Source organism: Sorex araneus, chromosome 5 (genome assembly GCF_027595985.1).
Source record: "Sorex araneus isolate mSorAra2 chromosome 5, mSorAra2.pri, whole genome shotgun sequence".
Classification (NCBI taxonomy): domain Eukaryota; kingdom Metazoa; phylum Chordata; class Mammalia; order Eulipotyphla; family Soricidae; genus Sorex; species Sorex araneus.
Genome location: NC_073306.1, coordinates 144,611,604 through 144,637,043, shown reverse-complemented (window position 1 = coordinate 144,637,043; position 25,440 = coordinate 144,611,604). Strand labels below are relative to the sequence as shown.

The 25,440-nt window shown below is 66.1% G+C and overlaps 1 protein-coding gene across 1 annotated transcript; it reads right to left on the bottom strand.

Moving 5' to 3' along the window:
* Positions 1–21,622: 21,622 nt before the first annotated feature.
* On the bottom strand, positions 21,623–24,601 carry HMX1 (H6 family homeobox 1). The gene is made up of 2 exons (XM_055139976.1): positions 24,214–24,601; positions 21,623–22,320 (listed from the first exon to the last, which is right to left on the bottom strand). Exons 1-2 carry the CDS (start codon positions 24,599–24,601, stop codon positions 21,623–21,625), a joined length of 1,086 nt encoding a protein of 361 aa, XP_054995951.1.
* Positions 24,602–25,440: the final 839 nt, after the last annotated feature.

Here is a 25,440-nt window from a genome sequence, read left to right as displayed (position 1 = left end):
CATTGATCTGGAGGAGAGAGGTCACTGTTTTTCTGAAAACTGGACCCTACAAAACATTGAGGCCACGAGTCTCCCGTCGGCCCTGCGACATCCAAGCCGGACTTGTGGTCTGCGGGCCGCGGTCGATACGGTCCATTAACGCCGCCCGCCGCAGCCCCGCACTGCCCGGATTAATCCACGCCTCGGCGTTTTAATTCTGTGTCCATTAGTGTCACGTTGCCACTCATTGATCCCCAGGAAGGCCCGCTGGGGGATGCCCCTGGCCAGGTCAGCAGGGGACATGAGGACAGGACAGAGGGCAGAGGGCAGGCCCGTCCTTCTGCACAGCCTCCCCCCTGCTCTGTCCAGCCGAGCTCACGCGTGTCCACTCTCAGGTTTCCTGGGCCCCACAAGACCGCGGTCCCGGAGCCAGTCACCTGCTCTGCCCGGCCAGTGTGGACCCCTCGGGGCAGAACCATGAAGGGCCGGAATGGGGGAAGGACCCGAGGCCACTTCAGGGTTGGGGGGCAGACAGCGGCCTGGGTGGGGAGCAGGAGAGGGTCTCCCCAGGGCTCTGCAGCCAGCGAAGGAGGCTTGGGGGACCCATCAGGGCTGGGGCGGTCACCCCAGAACTATGTGAACCAGCCGGACCCCGAATGCTGCCCCCCGCACCCTGTTTGGCAGGAATGGCTCTTTCCCGGGGCTCGGCTGCTGGGAGCAGGGGACCCCGGATGAATTTTTCTGAGTCCCAGTTTCCTTGTCTGGAGTGCAGGGAGGCACAGCAGGATCCCGAAGGGGGGCCCCAGGCTGCTCCATTCCCAAGGGCCCCCACTCCACCCCCCACTCACCAGGAACCACAAGGATCTCCCCAAAGGTGGCAGGAAAGATGCCAGCTCGGAGCTCCCCAGGGGCAGACCCCATCTCCCTCCCGCCTGCACCCCCGGCTGGCCACAGCCCTGGGCGGCAATGGCTGGGATCTGAAAGGGGGTGCCCTAGACGGACCCTCAGCCCGCGGTTACCTTGCACACAGGGGCCCAGCTGTGATCCCGTCTCCTGTGGTCCCCTGGGGCGCGGCCAGCAATGACTCACCCCCACAGCCAGGAAGAAGAGCCTGGGCCCTTCGGACCACGGGCCTCGCTCACCCGTCAGCCCAGGGACGGGGGGATGGCCCTGTTGGTGATGAAAGGTTTGCTTGGGAAAGGAAAAGCTTTCTGAGAAGCAGGGACGAGGGTCCCAGCCTGGGGACGGAGCCCAGCGTCTCCCTGAACCCGCAGAGGAGCCGAGGGTGGCAGGGGCCAGGCCCTGTGGGAGCGGGTGTGGGACGGTCTCAAGGGGCCCTGAGTGTGACCCTCCGCCACCTGCCCACTGGGTCTGCCAGAGATGAAGGGGTGACCCGGAAGTACAAAGTGCAGTTCTGTTGGTCCCCTAGATGGCAAGGCGGAGAGGTGGCAGGGGAGGTCAGAGATCATGTGTTCCGACCACTGGGGGCCCCCAGCCCCTGATCCTGGGGTGCAGCAGCTGTGGGTTCCCTTACCCCAGCCCCCAGGTTACAGGGGCCGGAGCCCACTTTGCTCTCGTGTCACGGGAGCCAGGGTGTGGGGTGGGCAACCCACTGGGGCGGGAGGCGGGGTCCCAGGAGAGGCCAGCGGCCTCTACCCAGGGCCCGGCTGGAAACACGGGGACACGTGGGTGGGCCCTTAACCCCAGCCCCAGCCGACTGCCGCACCCCTGTTTCTCCACTGCCCCCCGGCTGGGCCACAGGTGTGAGGAGGCTCCTCCTGGCCCCCGTGGCAGGGGCACTGGGGGCGCCTCCCCCCCTCTGCTCCCAGCTGGGGGGCGGAGTCCGGCTGCACCCCCAGCTTTGTCCCGGGGAGAAGTGCGGGCAGGGGTGGCGGAACCCGAGTGCTATAAATGGGTGCCAGCCCCTGCCAGGCCCACGGTGGCACCAGCGGGGGAGTGGGTGCCAGTGTCGGCCACGGGCTCTGGCCCTCCCGCCCCTCACCTCAGAGGGGAACACAGGGCTTGGGGATCCCCAGTAGGACCTCTGCCTGAGGAGTTCCCAGAGGCCTCGGGGACCCCCCAGAAGCCCCCTTCAGGACTGGCCTCGGGACCCTCAGTGAGCCCAAGAAGCCAGGCCTGGTGGGCCCCTACCCAAACCTGCTCTTTGCCAGGACCACATGGGGTTCTTCTGGCCCTGGTGCTGTCGGCCCCTCCCGACAGGAGGGCCCGGTTCTGAGCCTCAGGCTGTGCTCCTAAGCACTGGGGACATCCGTTTACCCCAGCAGCCTCCTGTCGGCCTCTGGGTCCCGGCCTTGCTCCCGCCCAGCAGCTGGGGTCTCCTCGACAGCCCACCCACAGCTGAGGCCCCTCGTCCTCACCCAGGCCCTGCCACTGCAGAGCCAAGGGCCTCTGTGGGCTCAGCTCTGATTTCTGGGCGCCGAGGACGGAGGCCCCACTCTGGGCCCAGCCCCACGTCAGACACCCGCGACGTCCCTGCACCATGGGCGCATTTCAGACGAAACCCCAGGGCCCCGGGGGCAGACGAGTGTGCACAAGACAACCATGCGTGTAGACATGCGTGTACACACATGCACACGTGTGTGCTGGCCACGGCTCTGTCTCCTGCCCAGAGCAGGACTGCAGAGGCCCTTCTTGTCCCCACTCCATTTTGGGGGTGCACTGTCACAGAGTTGGGGTGGACCCTGTGGGGGTGTCCGGCAGCTGCGTCCTCTGTCCCTGAGCACGTGGGATCACCGGTGGGGGAGGGGAAGCCTCCTTGGCAGGTGCCTGTGCTCCCGGGAACTCCTCTGTACATGCACTCCCCACCCGGGCCCAGGCCCGCCTGTCGGGTGCTGACTCTTCCTCAGCCAGGCAGGCTCAGGTGCCACAGTGCTCGGGCTTGCTGCTAGCTCTGCCCAGGGAGCACTCCTGCCAGGGAGCACTCCTCTCAGGGAGCACTCCTGCCAGGAGTGCGGTGTCTGGGGTCAGGGCCGGGTTCAGCCCCTGTCCTGTCTGCAGCTTCGCGCCTACCCTTCCCTCTCTCGGTCTCCTAAGGCCAAGGAGGTCTTCTGAAATCCGGCTTCCTCCCCTCAGACCAGGCACGGACTAAGGAGCCCGTCTGGGGAGGCTGCAGGGGTGGGGGCCGGGGCACAGGCCCCTGACAGCGTGGCACGGGTGGGCGCTCACCCACCGCTGGCCCAGCCTCCATTAGACCCAAATGAATGAGCCCGTTTAGAGGTGTGTCTGGGGCGTTTGCCGCAGACAAAGATCCTGTCAAAAGATTTAGCAGAGCTCAGGGGTGACAGGGCGGGCGCCCAGGGCTACAGGGCCAAGCTCACAGCAGGCAGCGCGTTGCGCTGAAATTCGTACCTCTGACCCCAGAGGGAGGGCGCGGCCCAGGCTTGCCCGCCTCGGAGCAGCTGAGGCTGTGCTGGCTGACCCAGTGAGGGGCCCGGCCTCTGCAGTCCTCAGCTGGCCTCCGCCCCCGGGTCCTGGGCTCAGAGTCGGGGCCGAGGAACCGCGCCCACCGGTGGGCAGCCCCCACAGCCCAGCTCTGTCAGAGGCTGGGGCCGGCGAGGAGAGAGAAACTGGAAGCAAGAGGGCATGAGAGCAGCTGGCCACCCTGCATTGTCCACCTGTGGCGCTGCCCACCTCCCACCTGCTTCCAGCCCCACCTGCGGCTCCCAGCCCCCAGCCCCGCTGTGTGGCCATCTCCGCATGTCCCGGAGCTGGGGAAGCCCGGGCTGACTCGTGCCGGACCCAGCCAGAAGCAGCAGCCCTGCCCCGGCCATCACAGGTCAGCGAGCACGGCACTCTCACAGCTGCGAGGCACGGACCCAGGCCCCATGAGCTTCCGGTGTGGGGGTCTCTCCTGCCTGCAGCCCACCAGAGCCTCCTCACAGGACGCAGTAGCCACAGCCAGCTCATGGGGCAGAGAGGCACGTCGGGACACGCTCAGGGGCGAGGCACAAGCTTGTGACCCCACACGTGTGCCCAGGCCTCTGCCGCACAGGGACAGCCTTGAGGAGCGGTGCCCACTGGCCCTCCCCCAGCCCGACGGTGCGTGGTCGCCATCGTGACTGCACAACCCCAGAAAGCGCCGGCCTTGTGCAAGCCTGAACCACCTCACGGCGGCACCCCTTTGTGTGCCACATTCCTGCACAGGTGTGGATTGCCAGGCCCCGCATGTGCCGGGACACACAAGGCCATGCCTGATGGCCCTCCCCTGCCTGGCCACCAGCAAAGGCCCAGGGGAGCAGCTTCATTGCCTTTGACTCCTTCTGCCCCGTGGACCCTCTGAAGTCAGGTGGCTCATGTGACAGTCACTAGGTGCATGTACACGTGATCACAGGGTTGGCAGCCAGCAGCCTTGGGACCCCGTCATGCGGATGTGCTGACACTGACCGAAGGCGCTGGACTCACAGCCCAGCAGAGCACCCTGGAAGAGAGGGGACCCCAGTGTCCCACCCCACCAAGAGTGTGCAGAAAGCTCAGGCCTCCAGGATGGAGCCCAGTGCCTTGACCAGTGTGAGGTGCCGTGAGGTGGACAGGAGCTCAGGCATCCCTGAGACTGGCCAGTGAGGGCCCGAGGGGTGCGGGGGGCGCTGAGGATGGGAAGGGGCCCAGACAGAGACGCAAGGGACAGCCACAGACAGTGATGAGACCACGACTCGTGGGCCGGACACAGTATGACCCCAGCCCGGGGAGAGGGGCAGCTCTGTGCTTGCAGCTGTGAAACACCAGCAGCTCACCAGGGGCTGTGCGTCCCCCACAGGGGGCTCTGACACCGCCAACGCCAAGCACCAAGCACTGAACAGCGAGCCTCACGAGAGTCACTCAAGTGCCTGAGACTGCCGTGCTCTAGTCTCTGTCTTCATCCCTGATGACCATGTGGCTCACTGATGACTCCTCCTGTCTGCCACATCCTCTCTTGGGCCACCTTCCCACCACCACATTACTACCGTCACCACTGTCACCACCACCATCACCATCACCACCATCACGACCACCACCATCACCACCATCACCACCACCACCACCACCACCATCACCACCTCCACCACCATCACTACCACCACCACCACCATCACCACCACCACCACCATCACCACCACCACCACCACCACCATCACCACCACCACCACCTCCACCACCATCACTACCACCACCACCACTATCACCACCACCACCACCACCATCACCACCACCACCACCACCACTATCACCACCACCATCACCACCATCACCACCACCACCACCACCACCACCTCCACCACCATCACTACCACCACCACCACCACCACCATCACCACCACCACCACCACCATCACCACCACCACCACCACCACCACCATCACCACCACCACCACCACCGCCACCCAGCTGTTAACCTCCTGAAGAAAAAGCCCACAGTCGGGCTGGGGGCACGTCCACTCTGTTGCTGGTCCCTCTCTGCCCTTCCCCCTGATCAGCCCTTGGTGGGGCGCATGGCAGCATGGGGTCTGGCTGGCCCCTGCCAAGCTTCCTCTAGACGCTTGTGCTGCAGGATTCCAAAACTGCAGGGGACTCCAGTTTCCAAGGCTGCCCCAGACCCATCCCGAGGGGCGAGGCGCAGCCCTGGGTCACACACCAATCTGTCCCTCTCAGGCCCCAGGGCAGCATCTCCCAGCTGTCACCACAGTGGCCTGCTAGGGCCAGGCCAGGCCCTGGGCTCCCAGACACGACGTCTTAATCTCGGAGTTCCCATCGCCCGCGGCCCATCCCCATTTGTCTGCCCCGGAAACGGCCCCTGCCCTGCGGTGGGGGCTCCCATCAGGGCTCCCAGGCACTGGACAGCGAGGGATGCTACAGCCCTTCCTGGTACGGGACAACCTGAGCTCCATCCGTCTGTCCTGGGGCCGTCCCGACCTTCCCCACTGCTGTAGTGCAGTGCCCCAAGCTGGACAGAAACGGGGCCAGCAGCTGCCCCTCAGCTGGGGGTGCCACGTCCCTCTTGCCCAGGGCACTGCAGCCTGTGAGGGGCACGGGGGGGCATCTGAGACTGGGCCAGGCCAGGGCCAGGCCTGAGAGCAGCAGAAACTTGAGGTGGACAGTGGGGCAGGCTGGTCAGCTAGGACAGGGTCCGAGAGGGGACAGCCCTGCAGGGGTGCCCGTGTTCCTCAGCAGCTGGGGGTTCCCAAGCTGGCAGGGGGGGGCAGTCCCATGGCCAGTGAAGCCCCGAGATGACACTGCCTGTACCCCGCATCTGTGGAACCACAGGTTGGGAGTCGGGGGTTCCAGGAAGGCACAGAGGGGGTGGCAGTTGCGTAGGGCAAACCCTGGCGGGGATCAGAGAAAAGGCTTCATCGCTCCATCAGGCATGCTGGGGGAGCCTGGGGGAGCCTGGGGGAGCCTGGGGGAGTCTGGGGGAGTCTGGGGGAGCCTGGGGGAGTCTAGGGAGCCTGGGGGAGTCTGGGGGAGCCTGGGGGAGCCTAGGGAGCCTGGGGGAGTCTGGGGGAGCCTGGGGGAGCCTAAGGGAGCCTCGGGGAGTCTGGGGGAGTCTGGGGGAGCCTGGGGAGCCTAGGGAGCCTGGGGGAGCCTAAGGGAGCCTGGGGGAGTCTGGGGGAGCCTGGGGGAGCCTGGGGGAGCCTGGGGGAGTCTGGAGGAGCCTAAGGGAGCCTGGGGGAGCCTGGGGGAGCCTGGGGGAGCCTAGGGAGCCTGAGGGAGCCTGAGGGAGCCTAAGGGAGCCTCGGGGAGTCTAGGGGAGTCTGGGGGAGCCTGGGGGAGCCTAGGGAGCCTGGGGGAGCCTAAGGGAGCCTGGGGGAGTCTGGGGGAGCCTGGGGGAGTCTGGGCATGTCTGGGGGTGCCTGGGGAGTCTGGGGGAGTCCGGGGGAGCCTGGGGGAGTCTGGGGGAGTCCGGGGGAGCCTGGGGGAGTCTGGGGGAGTCTGGGGGAGCCTGGGGAGCCTGGGGGAGTCTGGGGGAGCCTGGGGGAGTCTGGGCATGTCTGGGGGTGCCTGGGGAGTCTGGGGGAGTCCGGGGGAGCCTGGGGGAGTCTGGGGAAGCCTGGAGGAGTCTGGGGGAGTCTGGGGGAGTCTGGGGGAGCCTGGGGAGCCTGGGGGAGTCTGGGGGAGCCTGGGGGAGCCTGGGGGAGTCTGGGCATGTCTGGGGGTGCCTGGGGAGTCTGGGGGAGTCTGGGGTATCTGAGGGAGTCTTGGGGAACCTGGAGGAGTCTGGGGGAACGTGGGGGAGTCTGGGGGAACCTGGGGGTGCCTGGGGGAGCCTGAGGGAGCCTGAGGGAGCCTGGGGGAGCCTGGGGGAGCCTGGGGGAGCCTGGGAGAATCTGGGGGAGTCTGGGGGAGCCTGGGGGAGTCTGGGGGAGTCTGGGGGAGCCTAAGGGAGCCTGGGGGAGTCTGGGGGAGCCTAAGGGAGCCTGGGGGAGTCTGGGGGAGCCTGGGGGAGTCTGGGCATGTCTGGGGGTGCCTGGGGAGTCTGGGGGACCCTGGGGATACCTGAGGCTCTCAGGTGCCGGAACGCTCTCAGAGGCATTCGGTGCATTCCAGGGTTCTCAGGGTGTTAGTGCTGGGGTGCAGGGTGGGGCGGGGAGGAGCCCTGTCGGGGCAGCTGGGGTGACTGGGGGCGCAAGGCGGGGCTGGAGCACTGGGTCAGGACACAAAGCTGCTCCTGGACCCTCAAATAGGGCCCCAGAGGCTCCATTTCCCTGGACAGACCATCTGGGCCCTCAGGGGCAGGGCCATGGGGTCTCAAAGTGGCTGAGGTCACCCCCTCCCGTCCAGATGGACCCCTCCACCCGGCTGTAAGGGTCCTGACCCTCTGTGTTCACACCCTCACAAAGGACCTCCACGTCCTGCCTCCCACCTCGCATAGGTGTCCAGGTGCCCTGGGGAGGGAGTCCTAGCAAACTTCAGGGCACACAGGCAGGGGGGCCGGGAGGCCCTGTGCTTTGGGCAGTGTTCCAGCCCGGCCTGGAAATCAAGTGGGGCTGCCTGAAGGAGGCACCCTGGGCTGCTCGCAGGAGAGTGTCCAGACAGGAAGCAGCAGGGCTACAGGGCGAGGGGCCACTGGGGCACTGCTGGGCTCCCAGGACATGAGAAGCTGGAGGTGAGCGGGCAGGGGTCTCCCTGAGAGGGGACGAGGGTCCGCAGGGGCCTGGGCCCAGACAAGGCACCGCCAGTGGCCCTGCTTCTGGGGGCTGGGCTGGGACAGGCTGCAGCGGGCACAGCGGGCAGCGTTGCCCCCAGCCCCTTCGCCATCAGCACCCACGTGGCAGCCACAGGGCTCTCTCCGGGGGCCCCCACCTTTGCCCTTTGCCCTCTCCGCTGCCCTGCCCCAGCCCCCTGCCCTTCCCAGCAGCCTGTTTAGCAGCTTCTGGGCCGAGGCGGGGAGTGGCCGCTGCGTGACCAGCCGCAGGAAACCGCTGGGCTTCCCTGGCCGAGGAGAGAGAAAACTGCCAGAGAGGCCAGCGCAGCCTCCGTCCCCGGCCAGTAAAGGGCTGACCAGCAGCGGGAGCTCCAGACGAAATGAAGTCCAACTAGCCAAGACGAACCAAGGCCAACTAATGGCCAGTGCCGAGATGGCAATCAGCGACCATGGCCTCAGAGTCACCATCTGTGAAGTGGACGCACGATGACCTTGCTTGGAGAGCCGAGAATGGGGGCGACCAGTGTCACTCGTGGACCTCAGCACCTGGCACCCAGGGCCCGGAAGAGGACATGGTGTGGGTTCTAGGCGATGCCCTTGGGTGCAGGTTTAAAATCAGGAGTTTGGAAGCCTCAAAGGGTCCCCGTGCCCCCAGAACCAGACTCCAGGCTCAGCTGACGCTGGGGTGCTGCTGTGGCTCCCAGCTGACCCAGGTGGTGCCGATCCGGCTTGGAGGGCTCGAGGGGGTGGCGTGTTGGCACCCGTCTCAGAAGCAGCCCAGAAGCCTACATGGAGGAGGTTTCATGGGGCAAGTGCAGCGGCCCTGACCTCAGCACTGGGCAGCACCATTGCTGTGCCCAGGCTCCCAGAACTCTCTGTCTGCCACTGGCTCTAGTACTGGGCACCCCGCCCAGCCCCCCCTGTGCCCAGGCCCGTGAGGAGTTTGGGGTGCAGGGAGAGACCACTCAGGGGCAGACACAGCTGCCACCAAAGCTGAGGGTCTCCCCTCAGCCCTCAGGCCCTCTGGCTCCCCAGCACAGGCATGTGTAGGTGGATGTGGGGTGTGTGGGCGCATGTGGGGTGTGTGGGCGCGTGTGGGGTGTGTGTGTGCAGGCATGAGCAGGTGTGGGTGGCTGTGGGCAAGGGAGGACGTCAGGAGACAGCACTGCTGGCCGCCAATGAGACGGCCGGTGGAAATTCCTGCGTTTCCATCTCGAATCTGGGGTCTGTGAGAAGACGCCCCCGACAGTGGGGGCTGAGCACCCCACCCTCCTGAGCCCCCCAAGAAGAACCACCATGCACTGAGCCTGTGCTGCCACGCACAGTCCCCACGGCCCACAGGCCCCCAGCCACTGCCTCTGGGCTCAGCCGGGCCACCTTCCCCACCTGAGGGACAGCGGGCAAAGGGGGGACACAGGTGACAGAGAGGGTCAGTTCCAAAGGCCTCCGTGCCAGCCCGCACCCATACCCCGCATTCAGCACCCACACCTGCACCCCACACCCTGCACCCCAACCCCATACTCATACCCATACCCCATACTCACACCCATACCCCACACCCCATACTCACACCCACACCCCACACCCTGCACCCCACAGCCCGCACCCTGCACTAACACCCCATACCCTGCACCGCAACTCCATACTCACACCCACACCCCATACTCACACCCACACCCATACTCACACCCACACCCCACACCCTGCACCCCACAGCCCGCACCCTGCACCCACACCCCACACCCTGCACCCCACAGCCCGCACCCTGCACCCACACCCCATACTCACACCCACACCCCATATGCATACCCACACCCCACACCCTACACCCACACCCCACACTCAAACCCACACCCCATACTCACACCCACACCCCACACCCTGCACCCACACCCCATACTCACACCCACACCCCATACTCACACCCACACCCCACACCCTGCACCCCACAGCCCGCACCCTGCACCCACACCCCATACTCACACCCACACCCCATATGCATACCCACACCCCACACCCTACACCCACACCCCACACTCACACCCACACCCCATACTCACACCCACACCCCATATGCATACCCACACCCCACACCCTACACCCACACCCCACACTCACACCCACACCCCATACTCACACCCACACCCCACACCCTGCACCCACACCCCATACTCACACCCACACCCCATACTCACACCCACACCCCATACTCACACCCACACCCCATACTCACACCCACACCCCACACCCTGCACCCCACAGCCCGCACCCTGCACCCACACCCCATACCCTGCACCGCAACCCCATACTCACACCCACCCCACACCCCATACTCACACCCACACCCTCACCCCCACAGCCCGCACTCTGTACCCATATCCCATACTCACACCCACACCCCCCACTCCGTGCCCTGCACCCACACCCTCACCCCGCAGCCCACACGCTGTAGTCCGAGCGGAAGAGAGCGGATTGATGGGGGCTGGCAGCTGTGGCGGGCCCATCTCCCTGAGCCGCTTTCCCGTGGCTGTCTGCCAGGAAGGTTTGAGTTCCGACACGAAAATGCTTTTCATTTTTTCTACAATTTCCGTTTAAAAAGTTCCAAATGTTCAGCCCTATGATGTGAAGCCGAACTTCAAGAAAATCCTACGGGGTTTAGATGGAGGGGAGAATGTGGGGTGTGAACCCTGACCCCCAGTCTGCGGAGGGTTCGGTTTCAAGCTTTCTTCTCCGGCCCCCTGGCCCCCTAAGGAAGATGGGGAATACTCGGGCGCCCTCTGCCCTCCTCCCACCAGCAGGAGTCCCTGAGGGCTTGGCTCCACCTCTGCTTCTGTCGGCCTCAGTTTCCCCAGCATGAACAGGAGCCGGGCAGGCTGCAGGGGCGCTCCCTGCCCTGTTCGAGGTCCGACTCCCACCGTCAGATGGGCAGACCGGGCCTGGCAAGCGATGATGAGCCGCAATCTGAGCCCCGGGGCAGGGTCAGCCCAGGGCCCTGCAGCCCCCAGATCCGAAACACCCTGTGTCCCTGCACCATGTGGCTGTCCTTACATGTCCAGAGAGCAGGTAGGCCCCACGGTGGCCCTTGGCCCTTGTTCAGGAACATGGTGGGTCCCCGAAATGGGCAGCCAGGCCCAGAACTGAGCACTGGGGGTCTAGAACAGCCCTGAAGGATTGGCCGGGGTCAGGGGTCAGAGACAGCAATGCTGCTGGGTTCACACAGGACAGCAGGAGGGAGGGGGCTGCGTGCATGGGAGGGAAGGGGGCTGCGTGCACGGAGGGGAGTTGGTGCCTTTCGGGAGAGTCTGTGCCTGCAAGGGTGAGCTGTGCCTTTGGGGAGACTGATTCTTCAGGGGTGAGTCTGTGCCTGCAGGGGTGACATTCTGAACTCCGGCCTCACTCCCAGCGCTCCAGGAGCCCAGTGAGTGGGGTCTGGCCCGTCTCCATGTGGCCCTTTGCCCGGCGACGCCCCTCAGTGCCCGAGGGTGGGAGCCGGGCACCAGCAGGGCAGGTGGCTTCGGGGTGCCTCGACGTGGAAGGGCTTGGGTTCCCGCCAGGCCTGGGACTCCGGCCAGAGCAGACACGAGGACTCCAGATGTGCGTCTGGGCTCCACGTGGCCTGTGACCCTGGGCCTCTCCAGCAGGGCTGGACCCGGGGCACCCCCAAACAAAGCAGCTGCCCTGGCCCCCGCTGCGGCTGGCGCCTCGGATTCCGTGCAGACCTGGGGGCCTCTCCCCCGAAGCTCCAGGTCGCCCCTCTGAGGACCAGGGAGCTGAAGTCTGCATCTCCCCATGTCCCCCTAATTCAGACCAGGCCCGGGCGGCTGAACTCTATCTGGGGAGCCCCAAGGAGTCCCGGACGCGACGCTTCAAAGGAGGAGCACATTTGCAGCCCTGCCCCTCCCAGACGTGGAATCCTAGCCGGGATGGGGGGGCTCACCAGCGCCCCACCAGCCCAGCTCCCTGCTCAGGGCCCAGAATGCTTCACTCTGAGCAGAGCGGCCCCCGACGCCTCTTACACACCTCCCAGGACGGCGCACTCACTCCCCGTCAGGTCACGCGGCGGTGAGCAGGAGTGTCAGAGCTCAGGGCTCAGCCGGGCAAAGGAGTGTGGGCTAGAAGATCCCAGAGCCCGGACGCCAGCTGGCAGGAAGGGCCGAGCGGCCAGTCTGCACCGAGCTAGGACTCAGCCCAGCAGCACCCACTGTGTGCTGGCTGTCCTGGGGGACCCCCCCTCGAGGATTAGGGGGACCCTAGGGAGTCCCCGCTTTGTTGCGGCCATGCCCAACTGGGCAGGAGGCCCCAATTACTGTCTCCGCTTGAGAGCCTCTCTGTGGCCGCCGGCCCCTGCCGGTGCTGTCAGCAGCAATCGGCACAGGAATGCTGCTGGCCTGGTCTGTCTCCACACGCGGGGACCTGTACTGTGTCACCGCCCAGCCGGCCGCCACACTGCCCCCAGCTCGCCTTAGCTTCACCTCCACGGCCAGGCCCAGGGAGAGGGACTCGGGAGAGCTGCCATGCGTGGCCTGTGGGTCCGGACATGGGGGCGGGGCGTGCAGGGACCCCCCCTCCTGACCCATCCCAGCTGTGGCGCTGAATGGCCCATTGTCGCCCAGTTCTAATTGGTTCTGGGTCACTCCCTTCCAAGCCGTGCCCGCATTCTGTTCATTTTTTCAATTAAATCTTGACAATTCACATCTGACAAATGCAAGATCTTGTCCCAAACGGTTCCGGTTTGCAGAGTGGGGGAGGGTGCAAGTGGGGGCTCCACCACGGCTGCCTGGACACGACGGGCAGCGTGTAGGATAGTGCAGGGCCAGCTGCATGCCGTGCCCTTGCCCACTTGTGCCCTCGTCCTCTTAGGCCACCCGCCCACTTGGAGCCATGCCGGTGACATGACAGCAAGGTAGAACCAAAGGGCCACAGGCCACAAGGTGAGTCTGAGGGCAGAGGAGTCCTTGGGCAGAGCTGCGGGCCGGGGGCACAGGGAGTCAACACTCACAGCCCTCCAGCCAATCCCAAAGAAGTTAGAAAAGCAAAAAGAAGGAAACATGCCAGGGCATTCAGCCAGGCCACGGAACACCCAGGTCCAGCACACTCGGGCGCTGGGCGCTGGCCACTGACCAGCTTCCTTGGGGTGCCAGGGATGCGGGCAAGGGGGCAGGATGGTGGCTGCCAGGCAGCACAAGGCCCGTGGAATACCCCTGGGGGCAGCTAGTATTCCTGCTAGGAGTCCCGCCCTGACAGCCTGGGACCCCGAGCCTGAGGCCCTGGGCCCAGTGGCCCGTTTGAAGCCCACTCAAGACCCTGTTGGGAAGGTGCCATCTGATGCGACTAAGAAAGAAATAGATGGGGCTGGAGCGATAGCACAGCGGGGAGGGGGTTTGCGTTGCACGTGGCCCCGATTCTTGGCATCCATATGGTCCCCTGAGCACCGCCAGGAGTGATCCCTGAGTGCAGAGCCAGGAGTAACCCTGTGCATCGCTGGGAGTGACCCAAAAAGAAAAGGAAAAAGAAGAAAGAAAAAAGAGATTTGGGGCTGGAGTGCTGGTACTAAGGGGAGGGTGCTTGTTCTGTATGCCACTGACTCTGGTTCAATCCCAGCACCCCAGATGGTCCCCATGCCCGCCAGGAGGAATCGCTGTGCACAGAACCAGGAGTGAGCCCTGAGCACTGCCAGTGTGTGGCCTCCCACCACGCCAAAAAGAACAAAGAAATGGATTTTGAGTAAAGCAGATGGGTGGTGGGCCTGGCCCAATCAGCTGACAGTATAGAGAGAGACGAATCAGCCCAGCCCTGCACATCCACTCTCCAGACCTGTGTGCCAGGCATCCCGTCCTGGGAGCCCCACACGACAGCCACAGGCACACCGTCCTGCCCATACACGCACACGCAGAGTTGGGACCCCACCCCACGCGTGCCTGGAACACCCCACACGTGCACAGAGCTTGGCCCGGAGCAGTGCCCGGCTGTCGCACTGTCTGCTGGCCCAGTGCCTGGCTCAAGTCGCAGGGGCCTGCTTAGCACTTGCATGAATGTGGCAGTTGTGCATGTCGTTGTGCATGTCTGGCTAACGTGAAACACCGGGAGGGCCCCGTGTCACTGGAGCCTGAGGAAAACCCTCCTGAGTGGCTTCTCTGCACCAGAGGGCGTGGGGGGGTCCCACGTGTGCCCAGGGCAGGGCCACTGCTGTAGCTGCTGCCTCCCCAGCCTCTGGGGGCTCTGGACACCACAGGGCCACAGAGTGTCCCTCCCTGAGGCTGGCCAGACCCACTGCCCCTCGGTAAGCCACTGTCACCTGGAGAGAGCCCTCTGCCCCTGTCAAGGGCCCAGCCAGAGAGGAGCCGCACACCCAGGGCTGCCAGGTCCCAACCATGGTGCCAAGTGACTGCTGCGCGTCCCTGCCCAGGGATTCCGTGTCAAACCCCCGCTGGCCCAACTGCCACCTCATTCACTATTTATTCCTCAGTGATTGATTATGCTCCCGTGGGGCCCCTCTGCCGCCTGCTCATGCCTGGGGGGGGGTGTAGCGGGGGCGATGGGGAAGGCCCCACCCCCCAGGAGATGCTAGAGGAAGAGGAGGACTTGGCAGTACTTCCTGAGAGGGATGGTTCTGAGGCGGCTTCTGGCGCCAAGCCCCCAACTTCTGCTCTGAGCAGGGCCAGCACCCTCAGGCTGTACATTTGAGCAGGAACACATGGACAGTGCCCAGGGTGGTGGGCAAGGCTCAGGTGCCTTTGGACATAAGCACCCTCGGGATATTTGTCAGAGGAGGCCTCAGCCGGCTGACACTGCCACTCAAGGTCTAAGCTGGATTCCCACCTCCCCACAGTCCACAGGCCAAGGGTCAAACAAACCCAAGGCTTCAGGAAGAACAGCAAGTGGAACTTTCTAGAAGGGAGGGTGGATCAGGGGAGTGACTGGTTGCCCTGGGCGGCAGGGAGGGGACTGGTCTAGGGTGCTTTGATTTTCTTTGTGGATGTAGAGGACATTCTAAATCGCATGTGTGTCACTTTGGTAGAGTTTGAGCAGGAATAATAATAGTGACTAAAGGTAATCCCGACAGGTGGACTTGCCTGCTCCCCCATCTGAGGAGATTCCGCCTGCGTTTTCACCTAAAAGAGTCAAGTGTCCGAGGTACCAGTGTGAGTGCATCTCAGAAACGCTTGATGAGCTCTACTTTGCTCCGGAATAAATTCACCCGCGGTGCTCCCGGCTCACGCAGAAGCGCGGGTTGGAAGGCCAGTGGCGCGCACGGGTTCCTGCCTTTGTAGGGGCTGGTGGGGGCGTCCTCTCCCCGGGACCGGGCCCCCGGCTTGTACCTTCCACCTCAGAGCCCCCACCCACCACCCATGGTGGGTGGGAAAACAGCAAAGTGACTTCTCTGCGCCCGCGTTGGCGGGGCCGAGCGGCGGGGCGGCGCCTCCCGCGCCCCAGCGCCGGGCTCGGCCCCCCTCGGCTCGCGCACCGCCCAGCCCAGCTCGGCGGGCGTCCCCCGCGGGAGGTCAGTCTGTCCGGGCTTCAGGGGGCACCTCCGGGAGTGCGCGGGGCCGGCCAGTTCTGGCTCGTTCGGGCGAGTCGACGGGGTGTGCAGGCACCCGAAGGTCCCTCTCCGGCGGGCCGCAGCGAGCGCGGTCCTCCAGTGGCGTCTCCGCGTGCGGCGCCGCGGTGCCAGCAGCCGCGTCTCTGCGGACCGCGGGTCCCGAAAGCGCGGGGCCGCGGCGCGCGGAGGGGCCGGCGTGGCCCGGGGAGGCGGCGGCGGAGGAGGGGTGAGGACCAGGAGCGGCTTTTAACGAAAAAGAAGTTGAATCATCAGCGAAACCATTAGGACTAATGCGCTGTGCCCGGGACACGGGATCAATGCCGGGCCTCGGGGGTCGGGGAGGCGGGGAGGTGGGGGGCGCCAGCGACCGCCCCCTGCCCACGGCGGGCGGGCGGGGTGGAGAATGGATTTTCGTGATTTCAGAAACGGATTCAAACCCCAGTGCTGAGGCCCGGATGTGCTGACGATGCGTTTGCGCGGGACTCCGGGAAGAAAGGGGGCGCAGGGGCCGCGGGAGGCGCGGGGGCGGGCGCGGCCACGCACAGGACAGTCGGGGTGGGGGGTCGCACTCCCGTCCCCAGGTACGGAGGGGGGGCGGGGGGACCAACGTTCGGGAAGAGTGGGAGGTCGGAGAGGCACCAGAAGGAGCTTTCTTCAACACCCCCCTACTCCAGCGGGGCCCTTTGCACACACGCCCTCCCTCCACATCACTCAGGGCAGCGCCTTCTGGAGCGGAGCTCGGATGCCCAGGGAGAGGAGGGAGGTGGCCGGCTCAGCCTCTGCCTGAGCCACACTGGTTTAGCCCGACCTGGGGGTTTGAGGGGTGCACGCCCCACTGGAACAGTTCTAAAAGGCTCCAGTCCGCCACAATGATGTCACCCCACATCAGGATCAGGTGGCTGAGTCCGCTGCTGCCCCCTCCAGGACTCCCGCGGGGCAAGCGGAGACTTGGGGTTTCCCATTGGGACCCAGTAAGGCCCAGGAGCCCAGCCATTCTCGAAGTGTTTGGGAAACAAGAAAGGCGGTGCATAGCGGGTCCCTTTACTAGGCAGGCGGTCTCTGAGAGGCCCCCTCCGGGTAGGGGGCAGGCTGGGCGCAAGGACAGGTCCCATGAAGGAGGAGGAAGTAATGGGTGGTATTGATACCCCAGTCCCCTATTCAGCCAGGCGGAGGGGCTGAGTCCTCCTCTCTCTTGAGGACAACTGGGCACGGGTGGTCTGCGCGGCTCTGCGACCCCCGTCCTCGTTCTTGAGTGGGGGCCATCAACCGCGGGGGAAGCGGATTAACTCCAGGACCCAGAACGCGCGGGCAGGGTCGGTGCCACTTCTTCAAGGCACTGTGAGACTGGGGCCTGCCCCGTAGAGAGAGTGGGGGCCCTGGGGACCCGCAAAGGGTAGAACAGCTAGAGTTCGGGCCGCCGCAAGCTGGTCCGCGGACGCGGGTGCGTGCGCCGACGTGGCGGTCCGGGGTCGCGGTGGAGCGGGAATGTGCGTAAGGACCCGCGGGAGGAGGCCGGCGCGCCCCTGCACCGCGACCAAGGCGGAGGGTGGCCAGAGCGGGGCGCCAGGACAAGTCTAGAGCCCGGCCCTGTCCTGTCACCATTTCACTCCACCGGCACCTCTGCCACCTCCGCTCCGCGCAGCCGAGCACCCGGACGTCCGTGAACCCGCTCCCGCCCGACCCTCGGCTCTACGTCCATCCTTCGGGGAAGGAAGAGTGGGGGGCCTGGGAGTCCAGCCCCGGGGTCCCAGGGACCAAGCCGCTGCAGCCCCCAGTAGCGCCCCGGAGCCCCTCCCTCCTCGGCCAGGCCGCGGACCCTAGCTCCAGGAGCGAGTGCGTGGAGAGGGAGCGTCTACTGCGCCAGCCGGGGGGTCACCGGAGCAGGAAGGGCCGAGGTGCGAGCAGGGACCCGGGCCCCAAGACGCGCCAGACTCGGAGACGCCACCCTGACGCCAGGTGAGCGCGGCGCGGGCCCGGGCGGGACCTGAGCAGGGCCCGGGGGGGCGGGGGGGGCGGGCCCTGAAGGGCGTGATTAGGGTGGAATAGGCGGGGCCTGTGGATGAAGCGGGGCCAGGCCAGGCGGGGGCGTGGTCCGAGTGGCGGCTGCCCTGGGGGATGGGGCGGGGCCAGGCGTGAGGGGCGTGGCGTGGGAAGGCGGGCCTGTTGGGGGCGGAGCTTCCGCGCGCCTGGGGTTGGCCTTGGCCGTGCGCTCCGCGCTGGCAGCGGGCGGGACAAGGCCGCGTGGCGCTGCCGCCCCGGCCAGTCTCTCCTCCACTATCCCGCAGTTCCCGCGGGTCCCGGCGTCGTTGGCCTCGGGCAGGGAGAGGAAGCCCCCGATTCCCCATTCCCAAACCGGACAAGGGTGATGCCAGGCCTGGCTGGTGCTGCTTCCGAGTCCGCGTGCACTGCCTAAACAGACACACGTCTCCCCAGAGAAATCCAAGCCAGGAAGGGGCACCGCATGCGGGCGTGTCGGAAGCGCAGGGCTCAGCCCGGGAGGAAGAAAGTAGGAACCCGGATCCGTGATCCCGATCCCGGGACATTGAGCTGGGAGTCAGCGGGGTAGAAGCGGGAGAAGGCGCTGGTGGAGCGGGAGCTGGAAGGAGGGGCGCGCAGAAGCTGTGTGGGGGGGCTTGGGGCTGGAGTCCCCTTCCTCAGAAGCCCCCGCGTGACCTTACCGAATCCCTTCCAGCCGCTCCCGGGGCCTCTGTCTGGACCCCAGAGCTCATCCCTTGGCCAGGGGCCGTGTAGTGCCCTCCGGCACATGACACCCCCACCCCTGGCCCCCTACACACAGCTGCGGGAGTTGGAGGGACTCGGCCCAGCCCCGGGCCCCTCACTCTCACTTCTGCCCGAGTGTGGACCCAAGGGCAAGAGGAAGGCCAAGGGATTCTGCGGAAAACTAGAACCGGGAGCGGGAGGCCTCCGCTGCCCCGCTGCCGAGCGGCGGAGACCGCGCCTGGTGCGGGGATCTGCACCCCAGTCCGGATCCATCCCGCCGGTCTGGCGATAGGCATCAGGGCGAGGGCGATGCGCAGCATCCCGAGACCGCAGAGAAAGCTTCCAGAAGAACTGAAGGTTCAACACCAAAATGCACAGGGAAAGACCGAATTAACTATTTTTAACCCACGGTTTCGTTATCTGTAGGCAAGAGAGGGAGGGATAAAGGGTCACCCACTCCACCACCACCTCCAAAGTAAAAAAAATTCCTGCAACAAAAACAGTCAGAGACAGTGAGGGAGCGGGCATTTTGTATGCTCCAGGCCCTCGAAAGGAAAAAAAGAACAAAAGAAAACAGGGGCTTAGTGCCCGGACCCTCCCGCTATCGCTATCTCGCTCTCTCGCTGAAAACGTCCCTGTGGAAACTTCCAAATAGAAAAGGAAGCAAAGGGTTGCCTGAGCCCCACAGACTGCCGAGCCCCTTCGGCAAGGACCGGATGGCTGACCCGCGCAGATTCTAGCCGCTCCCTTTCCTTCTGCACCGCTGACTTGATTTGGTTATTTGTGTGATGTTTTCAGGCAAACCCAGACATTCCTCCGGCCCTTGTAAACGAGCGGCTGCACCCCACTTCTCAATAAATCACAGCCCCGTCTGCAAAGACCATCTCCAGGTCATCAATAATACACACCATTGCTTTTATAATTAAGAAACAAACGAATGAACCCGAGGTGGGAGCTGCCGGCTTCACTCTGGGGGTGGAGCCCAGACACACGCTGCCCCCTCCCCAGCTTTCCTTCTGCCACTTCCAGGACACGACCCACCACCCCTTTTCCTGGAGAGGGAGATGGGCTTCAGGCTCAGTTCTGAGGAGTTGCCTGGAGGGGGTCTTCCTTGCTGATGAGACCCTGCAGGGGGCCTCTGTGTCTGGGAGGGGCCAGGAGCGCCTGCAGGCTGCATGCAAGCAGAGACAACCGGCATGGGGGTCTTGACAGGCTGGGGACTCTGCCCTCCGGGGCCTCAGTTTCCCTTAGCGAGAATGGCCAGAGGGCAGATTCCCTGGCTAGATTGGCATAGCCCGAGGCAGAGAAGCCCAGAAGATGGTTCTCCCCAGTACACCCCACCCTGAGCCTCCATCAAGGCTGGCACCACCCAAGGAGCTCAACCCGGATTTCCAGCCACCTAACTGCTCCTTGGGGCTAGGTAAGTCCCCAGCCTGGTGCCTCTGGGCCCCGAATATGGGGTGAAAACCTGTGTCTCTCTCATTTGTACCCTGGAAGCTGGACCAACCTCCAGGATGCAGGATAATCATGGGGCAGGAGTGGGACTGGTTTTTCGAAGCCCTGGTCCTTCCCACAGAGACCCTCCCCTTGGCCCCCCTGTGCGGCTCCCGCACACCCCCCCCCAAGCCAGGTTCTGTCTGCCTTACATTGCTCCACCCCAGCCCTCCTGGGCTCAGGCAGCCTCCTCCTTTATCTGTGGCTGTGGGTTCTGTCCCTTACTGCCAGTGAGCCACCACTGGCCAAGAGAGGCCACCTGCCTGCATGGGACCCCCACCCTGAGCGCTGCTTAGGGGCGTGTGTGTCCCCTCACCCCCACCAGTGCACCCAAATCCGGCTGCCCAATAAAAATGGCACCTCAGTGGGAAGCGCAGACCCTCTGTCCAGAGCCATCATGGTCCCTTTCCCCTGTCCTCGGCCTCCCAGAACCTGTCCAGACTTCATCCAAAGTGGGGACAACAGTGGCCACCAGGATGGGACACCAGACCATGGCATGTCTGGCACTGGGGTTCAGGAGATGAGGGGGTGGAGGAGAGGGTCCTCGTCCCAGCAGAGGGGCCTCTGTAGCACCCCCACTTCCCCTGTGGGGACTGCCAAGCCCTCTGCAGAGGTGAAGGTGACTGGAGGAAATCCTCTTTCAGAGGCAAGCAACGGGCCCCCTGCCCACCACTTTTGGGAAATAGCTGCCCCCCCACAGAACCCCAGCACCCAAAGGGCTGAGGGAGCAGAAACGTGGACAGCAGGGATGGGGTGGGGGACCGGGTCCAGCGGGAACCCAGCCTGGCTGCAGGTGCCCACCCTGCCTTGCTCCACGCACAGACCCTGCACATAGCTACGTAGCCACGTCTGCATGTGGTGCCTGAGAAGGGCCAGGTCTGCCTTGCACGAGTCCCCAGAGACGTGGCAGTTGGCAGGGAATGAGCCTGGGTCACTGGGCCAGATGGCAGGGCCAGACAGCAGGCCCCAAGGTGTGCCTCTGGCGAGTGCCCCTGGGGCGCTGGGAGTCTATTCTGCCCAGCCGGGGGGCTGGGTTCTAACGGTTCTGCTCGGCCTGGGAACGTGCCCCCACCCCCGTCAGGGTTCTAGAAGCGGCCTGTGGAGTCTCACCCTTGTCCCCCACCCCGTTGGTATGGGGGCAGGAAGTGCAGGGGCCCCAGCTAGCAGCTCCTCTGCCCTGTGCAATGCCTTCAGCCCTGGGCCTTTCCCTGGAAGACCCGGAAACCTGGGGACACAGGGCCCCTCTTCTGCTTCCCGCAGTTTGTCCCTGAGCTCACCACCCGCTTCCAATACGGGCCCCGGTGGGGCTGAGTGTGACATGGAGAACAGGAGGGAGGGCTGCGCGCCCACGGCCTGCGCCAGACCCGCCCCCCACTGATCACAAGACAGCAGCAAACATCAAGAAAAGTCCCTTTATTCCATACGCAAACAAGTAGTTTCCTTTAAAAAAAAAAAAAAGTCTTCGAGCAGACTGGCGGGCAGGCGCAGCGCTAGGAGCCGACCTCCCCGACGCGGCGGGAGCGGCCTCCGCGGGGCCCGGGTGCCTGCGGGAGGCTGAGGCCAGTCCTCGCTGCGGTCCTGGGAGGGACGTGTCCGCGTTGGGGGGCGGCACGCCGCGGCCCCGGCGGCGGCGTGTGACTTTCGCTCTGCTGGGCTTGCGCGTCCGAATCTGCTCGGGGGGGCCGCCGCAGTGCACGCCCAGCGCTTCGCCGCGGGGCTCTCTGATGCGCCGCACGCCCCTCCGCCGAGGCTCACACCAGGCCGGGCATCTGCGCCCGCAGGAAGGGCACGGAGGCGGCGGCCGGGAAGGCGGCCAGCGGGTAGGCGAGGGCCCCGGAGAAGCCGATCAGCGGTGCGGGCGGCGCGGGCGGCGCGGGCGGCAGCGGGAAGGGCAGCGCGGCGGGCGGCGCGGCGGCGGCGGCGGCCGGCGGGCTCTCGTGGTAGAGCACGGGCACGCGCACCAGCCGTTGCGCGCCCGGGGGGGACAGGCTGGCCGCCTCCAGCTCGGCCGCCAGCTGCCGCTTCCACTTGTTGCGGCGGTTCTGGAACCAGATCTTCACCTGCGTCTCGGTGAGCTGCAGCGAGGCGGCCAGGCCGGCGCGCTCGGCGCTGCTCAGGTAGCGCTTCAGGTCGAAGGTGGACTCCAGCTGGAAGACCTGGCTGCGGGAGAACACCGTGCGGGTTTTCTTCTTGCGGCCGCCGCCCGCCCCGCCGCTGCCGCCGCGCGCCTCCCCGGCCGCCGCGGGCTCCGCCGGCTCGGCCGCCTCTTCCGCGCCGGCCGCAGGGCCGCGCGCCGCCAGCTCGGCCTCCTCCCGATGCGCCGCGGCCGGCCCCGGGCCCCGCGGCCAGGCGCCCTCGGGGCGGCCCATCTCCTCGCCCGTCTCCGGTGAGTCCCGGTCGCTGGCTGCAGGAGAGAGGAGAAAGGGGACACGGTGGGTTGTGGGCAGCCCTTCAGCACCCTGTGGTCACCCACTATGGCTCCAGCCCGGCCATTCACACTCAGAACCGGCAGAGTGGAAGCGACCCCGCGGAGAAGCAGGGCCGCCCCGACACAGCACTCCGGGTCCTCGCGGTGCCCTGGGAAGCGAGGGAATGCGCCTTCTCAGAAACGGGCACCCCGCAAAAGCGGGGCGCCCAGACCCCAGCAGCAGACACAAAGTGCCTCTCCCAGCTCATCCCACAGCGCGTGCACTGGGCTGCAAGCTCGGGACAAGGGGCTTGCCCCAGGACAAGGAATGAACTGAATCTGGAACCTAGATTGACTCCAGCGCGCTGGCCCCGGAGGTGACTGGTGGTGACTGCGAGTCGCGCCGCGAGACTGGGGTTCTACCTCCCACACCGCCAAATCACACAAAGCAGCATGCTGGGAGAGGGGGCTGCAGGCTCTCCCCCGTTCCTGCCCGGCCAGCAGAGCAGGGGCGGTGGCGAGAAGAAAACCCTGCATGGTGTTCTCACACCCTGGGAGGCTTGAGGCTCAGCCTGGGCTGTGCGGGACCAGAGTTTGCTCTGCTGCTGATGGCTCCCTGGAGAGGTGCCGGGCAGTGAGGGCTGGAGGCGAGTTGAGTCCAGCGCTGGGTCAGGGCGCCTGGGGGCCTCCCAAGCCACTGAGGAGTAGGTCAAGGGCAGGTGGAGACCCCCCTGATGGTGGCTGCATGGGTGCTAGGGGAGCCGGGGGTTCTGGCAGCTCCCCCATAGGCTAACACTGCGGTGTGCCCAGGACCAAGTTAGGGGCGTCCCTGTGCCTCCCTGGAAGTACAAACACTGCCACCAGGCACCCAGTGCAGCTCCAAAGGTGAAGCGGGAAACCAGGTCACCAACCCGCATTGAACGAAAGAAATGCAGGCACTGCCTCTTTCAACGTTGTGGGGGTGGGGAGTGGGGGGCGGTGGATGGGCACCCCCTGCAGGAGGACACACATCTCACCCTTAGAGCCCCTTCTCAGAAACGCCCCCTCCCTCCCCCCTTTTATCATTGCAGGGAAGCGAGGTCGAGCTCAAGTTTACGGGAAGGGGGTTGAGGCAGGAGTTTCTGGAAGTGTCTCCAACAGGGTCCCCTGGCAGGGGTGCTCCCACACCGGGAGGGGGTTCGCCAAGGGATGGGAAGAATGAAAGCCCCTGCCCACGCCCCGGCACACTCCCACACCCGCACGCACTGAGAAGTGGGAAAAGGTGGCCAGAGATCCCACCAGACCCAGGGACCCCAGCGTGTGTTGGGGGACAAAGCGTGATGGAGTGGGAAGCCCTGAGCTCCCTTCCTGGACGCCCTCTCCAAAGGGGGCCCCAAAGGGTGCAGGAAGAACCCTGAATAAGGGGAGCAGAACTAGGCGGGCCTGGAAAGATGAGAGGGATTCTGAATTTTAGAACCTCCATACACACACCACCCCCCCTCAGCGGGAACAAAGGCTGGGAGGGGGAGGGGCAGCAAGGAAAAGGGACCCCAGGGCACAGAGAGGGCCCTGGGCCCAGGCTGGTTCATAGCAGCAAGGCGGGGAGACTTGGGGTCTGAGATGCTGGGATCCACAGAGCCCTCAGCCCCACCAGCCCCTCTCAGAGGCTCCCTCTTCCCGGAGCACCCATGTATCTCCCCTCCAGACCTCTCTCCTCCCCCACCTGATTCTTCCTCGTCCTCCCTCCAGCTCTCTTCCCACCTGTCCCCATCCTGTCTCTCCACACACCCTGCGATTTCCTTTCTTTCCCCGACGTGACGGGCCCTAGACACCCCCCACCCCTCCCGGGCATGGCCCGGAGCCTTGGCCCCCAGTCCTGCCGCCCGGGCGGAGGAAGGGGTCCAGAAAGTGGGGCGCGCGCCCCAACCCCCCGGCGCAGCCCTCGCGCGCACTCACGGTCAGGACTCAGGCCGCCGCCGTAACCGCCGTGCGCCCGCGGGTACCAGCGGGCCGCGCCGCTGCAGCCCAGCGCGTAGGGCGGCCCGGGCCCGGGGGGCGGCCGGGGTCCCAGGCCCAGCGCGCCGGGCCCGAGTAGCGCCCGCGCCCGCGCCTCCCCGCCGGGCCCCGCGCCCGCTCGCAGCCGCCGCCGCTGCAGCCGCCGCCGCCGCGCCGGCCCCGCGTGCTCGTCCTCCGGGTCGTCGTCGTCGTCGTCGTCGTCGTCCCCGCGGCCGCCCCGCGCCGCGCGCCCCTCGCCCTTGGCTTCGGCCGCCAGCAGGTTCTCGATGAGGAAGGAGGAGGCGCGGCCCGGCGTGGCGCGCCCGGGCTCGGTCAGCTCGTCTGGCATCGCGGCGGCGGGCCCGTCGGGCGCGGCCGGGCGCTGCGGGGCGGGCACCGGCCGGGGACACGGGCGTGCGAGGCCGGAGCCGCCGCCCGGAGCGCTGGCGTCGGAGCCCGCGGGGCAGCGCCGGGAGCGGGTGCGCCCAGCCGGCCGGGCCGCCGCCTCGCTCGCCTCTCGCGTCCCCGCGCGGGTCGCCGCCCGGGCCGCCCCGCGGGGGGCGGGGACGCGCGGGGAGGGGCAGGCAGGGGCGGGGCGCGCGGGCCCCTGCTCAGTCCCCGGCGCCGCGGCGGCCCGGGGCGCGGCCACCGCCCGCAGGAGCCGCCGGAGGCCCGCGCGCTGGCGATCGCGCGACCGAGGACGGGCGGCCCAGCCGGGGTGGCGGCGGCTGCGGCCCGGGGATCCGCCCCCCCGGCCCGCGGCGGGAGGGGCTAGGCGGGGCCTTGACCGGGGCCTACTATTGGCTGTGGGGCCCGAAGAGGAGCCGTCTGGCCAATCAACGCCCGGCAAGGGGCCGTAATTACCACGGCGCGCGGTGAGTGTGGGACCCAGCGCCAGGAACTGCGCGCGCTTGGCCTGTGCGAGTAGTGTGCGGGGGTGAGTGAAGATCTTGGCTCTTCCTGCAAAAGATCGGAGCACAGGACTGTGTAAAGCAACCCAGGTGTCCGAGGCGTATTTTTTTTCACCAAAAAAAATACGAATCGGCCAAAGGAGTGTCAGGTCCTGGGTTCAGACTGAGTGCAAGAAAATGCGTCCTCCCGCCCCAGGGCTCCCATTTCGCGCTCTGGAGCCCCGGGGAGACACCAGGCCCTTAGAAGGGGCTGGAAGTCACTGCCCCGACCGCGGAG